Raw genomic sequence first — 12,830 nt, 5'->3', positions numbered from 1 at the left:
TCCATTAAGAGGAAAATTACATACTGGCGGGTGCAATTTCGTTACGCTGTCGAGCGAGAGATTATTACTAACTAACAACAGCACCATCTACATATCCACGACATTAAGTATGTATTTCTACACGTGTGTCTTTTAGGGGGCAGTCACGCTACGGGGAGCGACATTGTTACCATTTTTTCTTGTTATAGAATTGTCCTCTTCATAGGACCTCCTCCCCCCCCCCCCCCAAAAAAAAAAAAAATAATGAAAAAGTGATAGAGAACAAGAACAATGAATGGTTTACTTTTTGATGCCATCATGCTATATTTGATAGGCTTCTTGATTTCTACTTAGACTTTACTTCTACTTTTTGTCGCCTTTTTTTTTTCTCGCTTCACAAGTTAAGTAGGCCTTATTAGCATATCCTATCTGCCTGCTTAGAGTTCAATTTGTAATTTTCTCTTTAACTTTAATATATGAAATTCAACGGATAAAAACGTTTTGTCTTAGTGGGGTTTTTTTTATCGCAGCGATTCACCTCGATTTCAGTAGCTTGTGTTTGTAAAATTGTTCTTCTCAAAACAGTACATTTTTCATGATAGAAAAGTTACATTCATGGATGCATCTTCTTTTTCCAAATTCTTAACGCTGCCTTGTTAACGATTACATTATTTTCTGTATTTTTTTTTATTATTTCAACACATTTGCAGATGACTAGTCCCCCCCCCCCCCATATCATGTAAAGCAGGTGTGCACTACAACATTGACCATTTTATGAATAAGTTTCTTGTAGTTAACTTCATTTCATACCTGGATATTTTTCTAGTTGGTTGATTTGAATGTCCACATCATTTGGGCCTTGCAGATAGGGAAACGAGGGTGTTTTGGCACTTTCGAAAGTAATGTTGAAACATCTCATGCCCTTTTTCTTTTGTCGGTCCCGTGAGCCTTTTGTGAGTAATGTCGAACTCATGGGCTGTATGACTCGTGGGCTTATTTTATTTGATGTCGAACTCATGGGCTTAATTCACTCAGTGTCGAACTCGTGGGCTGTATAACTGGTGGGCTGTATGACTTGTGAGCTGTATGACTCGTCGGCTGTATGACTTGTGAACTGTATGACTTGTGGGCTGTATGACTCGTGGGTGTCGGTCTCGTGACGTGCAACCCTATGTTTACACACAACATTGCTCAGTCCAGACTCGGGTTCGAACCCGGGCCGCGTGATCGTGAGGCAGACGCGCTACCGACTGAGCCAACTCACCGCCCTGAAAGTGAACTCGTTAAAGGAAGAGAGTGGTGTGTTTTACATTTCCTTCTTTTCTTTTCTGTGTATTGTAACATGTGGCTGCACACAACAAACAATATTCAACAAGATTTACTAGAGGCGACACAGATTTACGACACATTATACTTCAAATCTGAAGCAACATTTAATTGTGACAATTCATTCCATAAAATTCAAATATCTTCTCTAGAGCTGGCATCGTAGCACTGACATCATTGTGGAATAGACAATTACACCTTTGTACAAAAAGTTTTTGTGTGCCATGGTTTTTATACAACACATTAAATAAGACAAACAGTCACATTACTTCTTGCTTCATTTTAACCCACTCTCCTATACGCAAATTGCAAAGAGCCATAAATAAATACATAAGACATTAATACTATACATACAAGGGTATTTTTACCATAAAAAGACAAGTACAGGGACTCATATATATATATATAATAAGTAATCTGCTTTTTTATAACACTTGCCTTTTATTTTTATCCCAACCGTTTGCAGCAAGGCAAGGATTATTATTGTTCAGAGCGAATCACGATGTAATGCCCCAGTCACATATAAACACGGATGCTCAAGGATCTACACGGTGATCCGGGGAGATCCGGGGACGTCCGGGGAGATCCGGGATTTTCGTATGACTGTACACATGGTATCAACACGGCATCTACACGGATAAGGCTGGAAGAGCGCGGCGTCTACACGGACAAACACGGCATCTACACGGATCAACACGGCAGCTAAACGGCAGCCACACGGACCACCCCGGATTGCTCTGCCAACACGGCAATCCCCGGATGACGCCGGATGTTTTTGACCTCCAAAAGTTGCCGTGTTGGCCTCCCGGCGTCAACACGGATCTCTCCCCGGATCAGATCCGGGGTGGTCCGGGGTGATCCGGGATGTCTATGTGACTGGGGCATAAGTTATCCCACTCCAGTACTTACGAAATCAACCCACACAGACTTTTGTCAAGCAGTCAAGGAGAGAATGTTGTTTGGAATCAAATCGGAGCAAGGGATCTGCGAAACTCTGATCGAAGTATGTGAAAAGTAATGACATTTAATAGTCTACAGATAAGGGTATCTTTGACATAAAGAAGCCACATACAAGGACTCTAACACTGTCACATAGTGCTTAAACTACTGTTTCATAGTACTTTAGCCCAACGTTTGCAGCAAGGGCTGGCAAAGACTGTTATTCAATGGTAGCGAATCACGATGTAAGTTTTCCCACTTCATTAACTTTACTTTTCTTCTGAAATCAACCCACGCTGACTTTCATCAAGGACAGGATGTTGTTTGAAATGAACTTCGAGAAATTTTGACGTTTCTTGATATCTCTTAGGAAATTATTCAACATCTGGATCTTAAAGTATTCATGCTGGGGCAAGTTTTGTGAAGAGATTATGCAACTTCGAGCCGCAGTGACTGCAGTTACTGTGACAACAGCCAGGTGTAATTAGTTCTGAACGGGGGGGGGGGGGGGTTGTTTCACAAAGAATCTAAGTTTCAATCCTAAAAGTTACGATCAACTTGAAATAATGGTATATTGTGTGCGTCTTCAAAAATGTTCTAACTTTCAACTAAAAAGGAAAATTTTGAGACTTGAACATGCAGCCATTGATACACAAAACAAAATTAGGGACAAAAGAATTTTTCTCTTAATTTGGATGTCAATCTGAAAAGGATTCTGAAAAAAAAAAATGAAGCAGAACAGGGAAATCAATGACGTACCATAATTTAGTTGATTTTAACTTTTACATGCTTTGTGAAACACCCCCTGTCATGCAACTACTTACCTCTCACTTACTTTGCACACACAGAAACACGAGAATCTTTTCTCAAGTAAATCTTCAAAGAGAAAATCAAGTTATTAATGAACGTCCTTAAATTGTTTTACAATGTGAAAGGGCTCTTGTAGATTAATTCTCTTTATCCATGGATTGTCTTGTGATAAGGATGCTTTTAATACCTGAATCTAACGCGTTTGTTTGTTGTTGAATACACCACATTCTGAATTCAATATTTTGTGGAAGTGGATGACCATAGATTCCTAGTCATTCCTAACTGTAATCTCCTTCGCGAAGTAGCTGCAACAGAAAAGCAGAGATTCTGCTTCCTCCTTAAGATAACAAAACCGGTACTTCATTATTATTCAACCTCTGCAGCTTTCAAAGAACGACAAGAATATAAAAAGGAAAAAAAACAACACACGAAGTTTTGTATGTACATTGTACTGTTATATCAAGGTCCTAGGGCGAAAACTAGTACACTTTGTACATCAAAGATGATCCTTCAACTTTTCTCAAGGTGACACTATGTGATGAAAACAAAGTACACAACAGGGCTGTTTTTTTTTTTGTTTTGTTTTTAGCTGATTGAGAGAATGAGAAACAACATCATCCGCTATTTGTTCCACGATCATTCGTCAAACGAAAAATGTGATGAGCCAAAATGAAAAATGAAAAGCGCTCATCGCTCTTCCATTTTGTTTAATGCTTACTAAGTCTTCCAGACGATTACTGTAACTTATATTTCAAATTATTCTAACGTGAACTTAGTTTTATGAAATTTTGAACGTGTATGCTCTTTCAAACAACGTGATGAGGATTATTCGAATCTCCTCTGCTAATTCGTCATTTCACATTTCACAAAACACCAGATTTTTATAATTAGTACATAGGATTTACATGGAAAACTTTCGAAATCAGTACCATTTGACATCGACAATTTTTGCCTTAAGAAGTTACAATTATGAAGACAAGGTGTAATTTGCTTTGACATAAGCTAATGCTCGCCTAACTGATGCCAAGTTCGACTGTTGAAGTCTAAGAACTTTTTGAACATCATTAAAAATAACATTGAAAATTATGTTCTGTTTAATCAATTGTTAACCCCTTAAAAGTGAATGCTGCACGTTTTATCGAACAAAGACAACGCGTAGTAATGAAATCTAACAGTGTACAATACAATGTATAGATCTTTAGGTGAGATAACGCAAACTGGATACCATCTCTTCAGAAACTTTACGTAAAATTTGGAATAGGTTTCCACAGTGTGAGGCGTTGTGATTAAAAAAAAAAAAATGTTTCACCTTACTCAAGTCGCAGGTAGTATAAGGTTGGAAGAAGTGGTAAGCGTTTCCACAGTATTTGGCAGATTATGTACTGTCTTATATTCATGACGTCAATAATGTCATGTCTATAAATATGTACAAATAATTTACTCTGAGATAAGAAGGATGCCTATCTTCTGCCAGGAGAACGATAAGATATTATCATTGGTTCATCCTTCGTTTGAAATGTACAGGATCAGTTCTCACATTGATGACGCGTGCACAAACATTAACGAAAACTTGGCGATCAATCGCAAGTCTGCATTAATTTGATTGAAAACAAGGAATACTAATTTGCGCTGTTAATGTTGTATAGCTAGATTTTGCAATTTGTGTTGCATTGTGATTTAACGGGACGAGGTGGCTTAACGACGCTCGGTGTGATTACACAATAATATGGGCGGCATTAGAAGGTAGTCTGCTGAGCTTATAGATATGGCAATTCACGACATGTATTTAGGTTTACATTGATTATTCATCATTTATTGAAGATTTCAACAAAACCGCTGGACATGATAAGCCCTCCACTACTCATATGCGATGTGGTTCCACCAACGCCGCGGTACTGGAGGCCGGCTCGTAATAGGTCGCTGGCCGCGTGGACAGTAGTGGCGGTGGTCAGGTCGCTCCGCGCCGACATCGGCATTGACGCAATCGTTGATACCTCGTCGGCGAGCGCTGGGGAGGCCGTCTTCAACTCGCTGTATGTCGCCATGTCATCGACGAGCATGTGCTCCTCATCGTAGCTGGTGTCGGCGGCCGGATCGTGCGAGGACGGCGTGTCGGGCTGGATGAGGCAACCGTGCCCTCCGCCGCCGCCACCACCACCTGCGCCGCCTCCGCTGCTGCTGTTGCTGCTGTTGTCGTGCTCGTCGGCCGGCGGGGATGACGCCGACTGATCCTCGGAGCCGTTGGAGGCATTCTTGTCCGACTTGTCGTCATCTTTCTTCGTCACTGTCCGTCGGTATTTCGCACGAGCATTCTGAAACCACACCTGTACACGGTAAAGGCAGCCGTCGACATAACAATCAGATGTTGCAAACACTAACGATGATCTCGGAGGCATTTAAATAGTAGAGATAATTATGTACATTAAAAAAACAAAGCAAAATGGACTGGAATGTCGTGTATTAGCGTCATGAGATGGTTTAGATGTACGACTTTTATCATGAATTATTAGGTGTTAGAATAGACTAGAGTAAATTAGTTTGACTAAACATGGAAGACAAACTGACACAATCTCATCCAAGTTTCCTTGATGCTCCTTGGGAGACGTTACGCATCCCATTTGCAGTGGTCACAAGTTCTTTTCAGTGTCGTTATTTTATACATACACAGTAACACTTTCCACCATCACTGGACTTGATTGTAATCATTTGTTTTTAATTTTCCTTGTCATCATTGCCCTCAGATTAATACTATGTTTGGCTTTTAGTATCGTTGATTGATTGATTGATTGATTGATCGATTGATGGATGGATGGATGGATGGATGGATTGATTGATTGATTGATTGATTTTATTTCCGCAAAAATAGAATATATATGTACATCACTTCTTGTTGAATAATACAAAGTCATAAATCGTTAATGTCACAACATAGTAAAAACCCCTCAGAGAAATGCATAATCAACCATAACACTTGCATAAGGTAGATTGTCTCCTTTTGCAGGTGCAAAGTTTGGTAGGTCTCTCAGACTTTTAACATGCCAAATTTGTTTCTTTATGTTTTGCCAACTGTTATTGTATACCTATGAATTATCAAATAAAGCAATGTCTACTTTTTATATGTTTAAAATAAGCCATCAGTAGCATGCATTCTTTTTTTTCCTGTTAACCTCAACACTCAACTGACATTCTTTTTGGCGAACGCTTCTCGCTGTTTTGTTCTTTTAACTTGAGCATTAGGTGAAAAATGACATTGAATTTGAATGATAAATGATACAATCGAATCATTTATATAGCATGTAGCGCCCTTACACAGTAAATGACTGGTTTCACAGCACTTCACAACAAAATTCAGTCACAGATTAGCATCAAAAAGGAAAGTCTTAAGATTCTTCTTGAAGACATCAAGGGATGGGGAAATGCGGACGAACCGAAGTAGATCGTTCCACAATGTGAATGTGACTGTTATTTTAAGTTATATCTTTAGCAATCATTGGCGACATCATTGTAACAATTATTAATCATCATTCATCCGCGTCAACTTTTAAATCGTTATCACCACTATCATCATTACTGTCATTATTAATATCATGAATTACCTGTAGCACCCGTTTGGTGAGACCCGTCTTGTGTGCTAGCTGTTTGAGGTCTTTGGCGTCCGGGTTATGGTTCATGGCGAAGTACGACTTCATCGTCCTCAGCTGGTGGTGCTTGAACGACGTCCGCATCCGTTTGGTGCGGGGCGGAGCCGCCTGCTGCGAGTACATGTCGCCGTCGAGACCAGGGTGGTGTCCGTGAGGTCCCAGGGGGTCGGCGGGATCGCCAATGCCTGCAGAGTTGGAGAAAGCAAAAGACGAAGGAAAGAGTTGAGACACATTTCTTTCATTTTCATTTCTTCTTTGTTCTTTTCCTAACATTGCGCACACATGGTTGATGAACATCGTTAATTGGTCGTATACGCTGGAAAGGCAACGCGATCGCGTTGATTCTTTGTTTTAATTGTCTCTTTTGTTATAGGTTCTTCGTCGCTGGCGAACGATCACTGTCAAGGGCAATTAACGTCTATCCTACCGCACAAGTCGAATGACATCCTTAATTGACAGTAGGCGTAGACCATCCATTGGATACCCCATCATCACTTTATCTTTGTAAAATTGCCACAGTCCTGACAGTCATCTTAAAACTCACTGTCAAGTTGTCGTTCATTACAATCATGTACTAAAGATTTAAAACCGAGCGTAAAAGTGGTAGTAGTAGTAGTAGTCGTCGTAACAATAATGATAATGACGTAGTAATGATGATGATGATAATAACATTAAAATTTGTAGTAGTGATGGTAATAACGATAACAATGAGAATATTGATGATGATGATGATGATGATGATACAGGGCCGGTGCAACCGGGGTGCCAGAGGACCCCCCCCCCCCCCATGCAGTTTTTCGCATGATACAAAAGGGTCTTACCACGGCCTTACCACTTGGTGCTTGGGCCCCTTTTTATGAAGAAAATATAGGATTTGACTTTTTTGTTGTTTATTTTGCTTGTCAGCAGCCGATGCTGTGAGAGGAGTGGCATCAAACACTGTGAAGCTTGTCAGCCGATTTTGGTAGAGAAATGGCATCCAGAAGTGTGAAAGTGTGAAGACCTTTTTTCCCCTTTCTTTCTTTCTTTGCTGGCCGGAAGTGGCAACAGAAAACACCCGAAAATGTTGATTTTAAACCCACTTTTTTTTTTTTTGTCAGCCTGTTAATTCCGGAAGTGGCACCAGAAACTGTTTAGCCCTTCTCTTTTCTGTTTTTTTTTTTTCATCCTTTTTGGGACACATATTAACTGTCATCCAAAGTGCCAACTGTGTCCCCTCACTTTTAAAAACTGTGATGTTAATAATAATGGTGATAATGATAAAAATGTTAACAATCGTAATCATCATCATCATCGCCATCATCATAACAGCAGTACGGTCCTAATAATGTGTATGCTGGCATACTGGTGACGCAGAGTTCACGGAACGTTTTCACATTACATTTAAAAGCAGTACAACTCAATCGTTTATATTGACTGCAACAGAGAGAATGAGACAAAAAGTAGGGTGTTTGAGTTCAAATCTTTGAAGATTATCATCATCATAACAGCATAAATAAGTGTACTTGCGTACTAAAGATGATGGAGGATGGTAGAGGTTGAGCAAATCCGACATGTGTTTTTATGCTATACAGACTTTGTTAATGTGACAGACATCTTGAAGAAAAAAGAAAATGAAAGGAAGTTTTGAAGGCATGCACCATAACAATACCAAAGTCAGGTTCGACTCTTCATCCAAAAGCAATCAAGTTCTAAAGCAAGAACAAAAATGAACGTCGATGCCATGCTTCATTGGAACTGAGAAACTTCTAAGCAACTGAAGCATTATACTTGGCGCGACTGCTCATCGGCGAGGGCGCTGCCACAGTCAAATTTGCAGAGCCCTCTGTAAAATTGTTTGGATAAAAGTACTTTTCGCTCTTGCAGATGACTCGCGTTTTGCCGCCGTCATAAGCGAGCTTTTGATCTGCGACGCGAACGCTAAGACGACGCTTAATATTTAGGCAAAAAAAAAAAAAAAAAGTGTTCTGCACATGCGCGAGACAGCTGTGTACATTGTGAACTCTTCGTCTTACCGTTGTGGCGCTGCCGCTGCTGCCGTTTGTTGCACTTTAAAGTTGCCTCTCGACATGAATCAGACTTAAATATATCGTTAGCGTTCTATTCACACAACATGAGCCTTACAAGACGCGGTTGTCGATGACTTTTATGGAATTGAATCAAAGGATCAGTCGTATATCTGAGCAAATTCTATACGATAAAGAAAAACCTTAAAACCTCAAAAATTAATAGTGGTGCAACCCTCATTTGGTCACGTCCTTAACAAAACAAAACAAAACAAAAACAAACAAACAAACAAACAAGCAAACAAACAAGCAAACAAACGTAGTATATGGCATGGAATTCTGCACAGGACAAGTCGATAAATGACTTGGAAAGTTTTGATGGTTTTTGTTATTCAAATTTCTTAAACGTTAAAGCACCGCCCCGAGTTTGGTAGTCCATGTACTTGTTTTACATTTCAGGCACAGGGACGGGGAAAACAGACAAAACAACCTTGTGTGGAGGGACGTAAATTGGTTTGGTCAGCTATGACGGAAAATTTCAATTTTTCACAAGCGATGCAACTGTTTTGATAGCTTGCTGGCATTCCGAGAGTGCTGTGCTTTGCCTCGGCTTGAAACACGCCGCAGAGTGGTCACATACGGAGCCAGTCCGCAAAAACCAAAAGACCTTGCTTTTCGCAGTGGGCATGCGGAACAGTTATTCTCGGTTAAAGCGGTTTTTCTATTTTGGTTTCGCCACTTTAACCCATGTTTCCCTATTTAAATCTGTCCCCCTATTTGTATGGATTGCAGTTCTCTTTTACATTACCTTAGCATTTAGACTGACTGTATTGGTTACATTCTGATATGTATTAAATTTATCAACTTTTGTGCTCTGGAAGGAATGAAGCGAGCACAAGTGTTTGGTTTTGTTTTTTGTTTTTCAAAATGAAGAGGAAAAAAATGACACTTCAAGCACCTAGTACTTCAAGGGTACTAGATGAAGAAGACTCACTCAAAAAGTGATATGAACCATCTATCTAGTCCTCATTATGTATTGCAATAAATTTATTAGTCTTGCAGTATTACAATACCATTGGTACCATATGCCATGCAGCCAACAGACCTGTGTAATATATTGCGTTCTCTCTCACCCATGCCCACAATATTAAACTCGTGAAAACTATAGAACGAAGGAAATCAGAAGGAAGCTGTATTACTGTTATTGTCACGATTGTGTGGAGTTCTCCGAGTATTTATACGTTGCATAAATCCAGTGAGTGGGGAAACCTTCAAAGTGTTTGAGAAAAATATGATACCACATGGCGAAAAGAATCCCTTGTGTACGTGCGTTCCGTGTGCTTACGTATGATCGTGTGTGCTTGTTTTTTTGTGCCTATGTAGGCCTATTAGTGCAATATACAAAATAACAAATCTGTTATTATGCTTTTGTGTTGAAGTGGGTGCGTTCCTTTCAAGTTGGTCGTTAGGCATTATCTGATCGCACTTTAGATTCTCTATTACCCAAGAGGATTGATGAAGTAAACAACGAAACATAAGTTTAGTTAAACAAGTGAGCAGACTCACTTTAGCGTTCTTAGCTTGCATGAGCACGACATTTTCATTGACATCATAATTGTGTGTATGTATGTAAGGTCACCTCACCACACACAAAATATACCACTGAACTTGTGCACGAACCGGACGCATTGGTCACTGCAGTGCTACTCAAAGCCAACGCCATTCAATCTTCCGCGGCGCATAAGGACATCCTGGCTAAAAGTTTTTAGAAACGAAATTGTAAGTAGGTACTAGCTCGTCCCGTAACTCCTTGATTTTTGTCTCCAATGTGTCTCCGCCATCAGTATTTTTCGCAACAAAACTGGCGAAGACGCTGACTGTTGACTCAATGAGTCCTCCGTCATCGCAGAACTCAGGGAGGGTAGGGGGTGGGAGAAGTGGGAGGGGGATGGCAAACAACGTCAAGTCTCCTCTTCCAATATCACCCACAACGCAACGACAATCGTTGTGATGCGCTCACATGGATGACATTCTTCAGATATCTATCTCCTGCAAGCACTTATCACCTCTGCTTAACATCAACAACATCCAAAAGAGTCGAGAATGAAAAAAGACAAAGAAAAAAGAGGAACGTTGAAAAGGGGTGGAGTACTATCACTTGAGTGTAATACAGAAGATGCTTTTGTTACTTATGTAAACAGAAATACTGTAAGGACAATATCAAGGGGTATGAGTGAAATGAAGAGAGAGGAGGGAAGATAGAGAGGGAGGGGGAGGAGGAGAGGAAAGAGGAGAGGGCTGGTTGGGTTGGGGTAGGAAGTAGGAGTGGTGGAGCCGTGAAAACTGATGTCCAATCTCGCTTCGAGCGACAGAAATGACCCTCCCGCGTCAAACAAATCAAGCCATGAGAACGTATCAATAACAGAGTCGTGTAAACATGAATGTCAGAAGAATGTTAGCCTCGCTAATGCAGTCCAGCTTGCACTAGAAGAATCAGCCCCACCCCCCCCCCCCCTTAAAGGCCAAGCGGGTTTCCGCAAAATTGCACCAGGCAAAAATATCAACAACGTTCCATCGTTGAATTAAGACATGTAAGATGTTTAGGTACAGACCTGCTTTCTCAAAGATGATGTACATTTACCATGAACAAATTATTTTGTTTTGTTTTGTTTTGTTTGTTTGGTGTTTTGCTGCACTGTGAACGAAGTACCCTTGACATTCGAGACTTTATGTCTACACCACAAGTACGTACTAAACCTTTCCCTTTTACACCGACTTCAAGGGAAGGATATCTGGGTTTTGCACATATTGCTGGAACACCTCTGTTGTTTTATTTTTGTCATCAGAAACCTCTCTCTCTACCTTCTTCTTTTCTAGCCTAATGTAGAAACTATACATGGGCAACTTACTTCACCTCAATGGGGTGCCATATACGACTGAAAAGCAAAGAAGTTGTCGCGATGTTGTTGAGTGATATCTCCTTTAGCGTAACGACCACTCGGCTGTGAACCAAGGAAATGTACTTGCTACTTCATTGTTACGCACCGTAGTTATTTTTCATGCTACCCTTGTCTTTTCCCCTGTGAGTTCTATAGGCCCAAGAGAAGTGGCTGTCGAAAGAATCAGTTCTTTATTTTCTCGACTTCCATGTTTAAAAGAAAAAGAATCATAATATCCACCTCGATGTATTTATTTCACACTCTGTTGAAATTCAAATATGATATCGGTATAGGTAATCACATGTCTGTTTGATATCTTGATACATGCGAGGCAACATAAATGATCCCATCCATAGAGGTACCTTATAGCATATATTGTTTGGTTCATGCGTGATTTATCAGTCTGGATTGCCATCAATCTTATTCAGTCATGTGGCTGTATTTCATCAGAGGAATTCGTAAACCAAATAGATTAGCAGCACCCAGCAGCCTCACTGCAATGTGCACCGTTGTGTTGGCCTCCACAACTCCACGCTCGCAGATGAGCTGATGTCAGACTCTATACACGTTACATCTTTTGTAATTTGACTGATGGATTTGGAGGCATGCTGGAAAAAATGTCACGTTAATTCAAGAATTACGAAGAAATCATGGAATATTCGACGTTATTATACAAGCAAACGTTATGATAGCAGAAATCACAATAAAACCATCATCTGTTCTCAGTTTACGCTCGGCACTCTACCCAGTGACTAGACGCATCGAAAAAAAGTAATGTATATCTCGAGGAAAAGAAAAGAAGCGTTCCAAGCATTTAGAACAATACTAACATGTGAATACTTAACATGGACTTGAAACTGGTAAAACTGGTAAACTTATTTCAGGGTTATAATGTGGCACATTATCATTTACAAGAGTGTGAAAGCCGAAACGACAAACAAGGGTGTGTTATACCGGGGATGGCGTCCTTGTTACTAGCCTGCCGTCAAGACTCTCATCTGAACGAGAATCGCAAGATGTAACACAAGCACACACACGCATATAGTTTGTTTGTTTATTTGTTTATTTGCTTGTTTGTTTGTTTGTTTGTTTGTTTGTTTGTTTGTTTGTTTGGTTGGTTGGTTGGTTGGTTGGTTGGTTGTTGTTTTTTTTTGTGTGTATGCTAACACACATGCTCTATTGCAATATCA

The 12,830-nt window shown here is 40.2% G+C and overlaps 1 protein-coding gene across 1 annotated transcript in view; it reads right to left on the bottom strand.

Annotated features, from left to right (window-relative positions):
• Positions 1-4,809: 4,809 nt before the first annotated feature.
• The window catches only part of LOC140240650 (LIM/homeobox protein Lhx9-like), a 54,918-nt gene continuing 46,897 nt past the window's right edge, over positions 4,810-12,830 (bottom strand). Inside the window, exons 3-4 of the mRNA XM_072320403.1 lie at positions 6,651-6,880; positions 4,810-5,378 (exon numbers count right to left, since the gene is read on the bottom strand). Of these exons, the coding sequence (XP_072176504.1) occupies positions 4,863-5,378; positions 6,651-6,880 (746 nt within the window). The 3' untranslated portion in view covers positions 4,810-4,862. The remainder of the gene's footprint in view (positions 5,379-6,650; positions 6,881-12,830) is intronic.

This window comes from Diadema setosum, chromosome 17 (genome assembly GCF_964275005.1).
Source record: "Diadema setosum chromosome 17, eeDiaSeto1, whole genome shotgun sequence".
Taxonomy (NCBI): domain Eukaryota; kingdom Metazoa; phylum Echinodermata; class Echinoidea; order Diadematoida; family Diadematidae; genus Diadema; species Diadema setosum.
The sequence above is the reverse complement of the archived record's forward strand: the minus strand, read 5'-3'. Positions and strand labels throughout refer to the sequence as shown.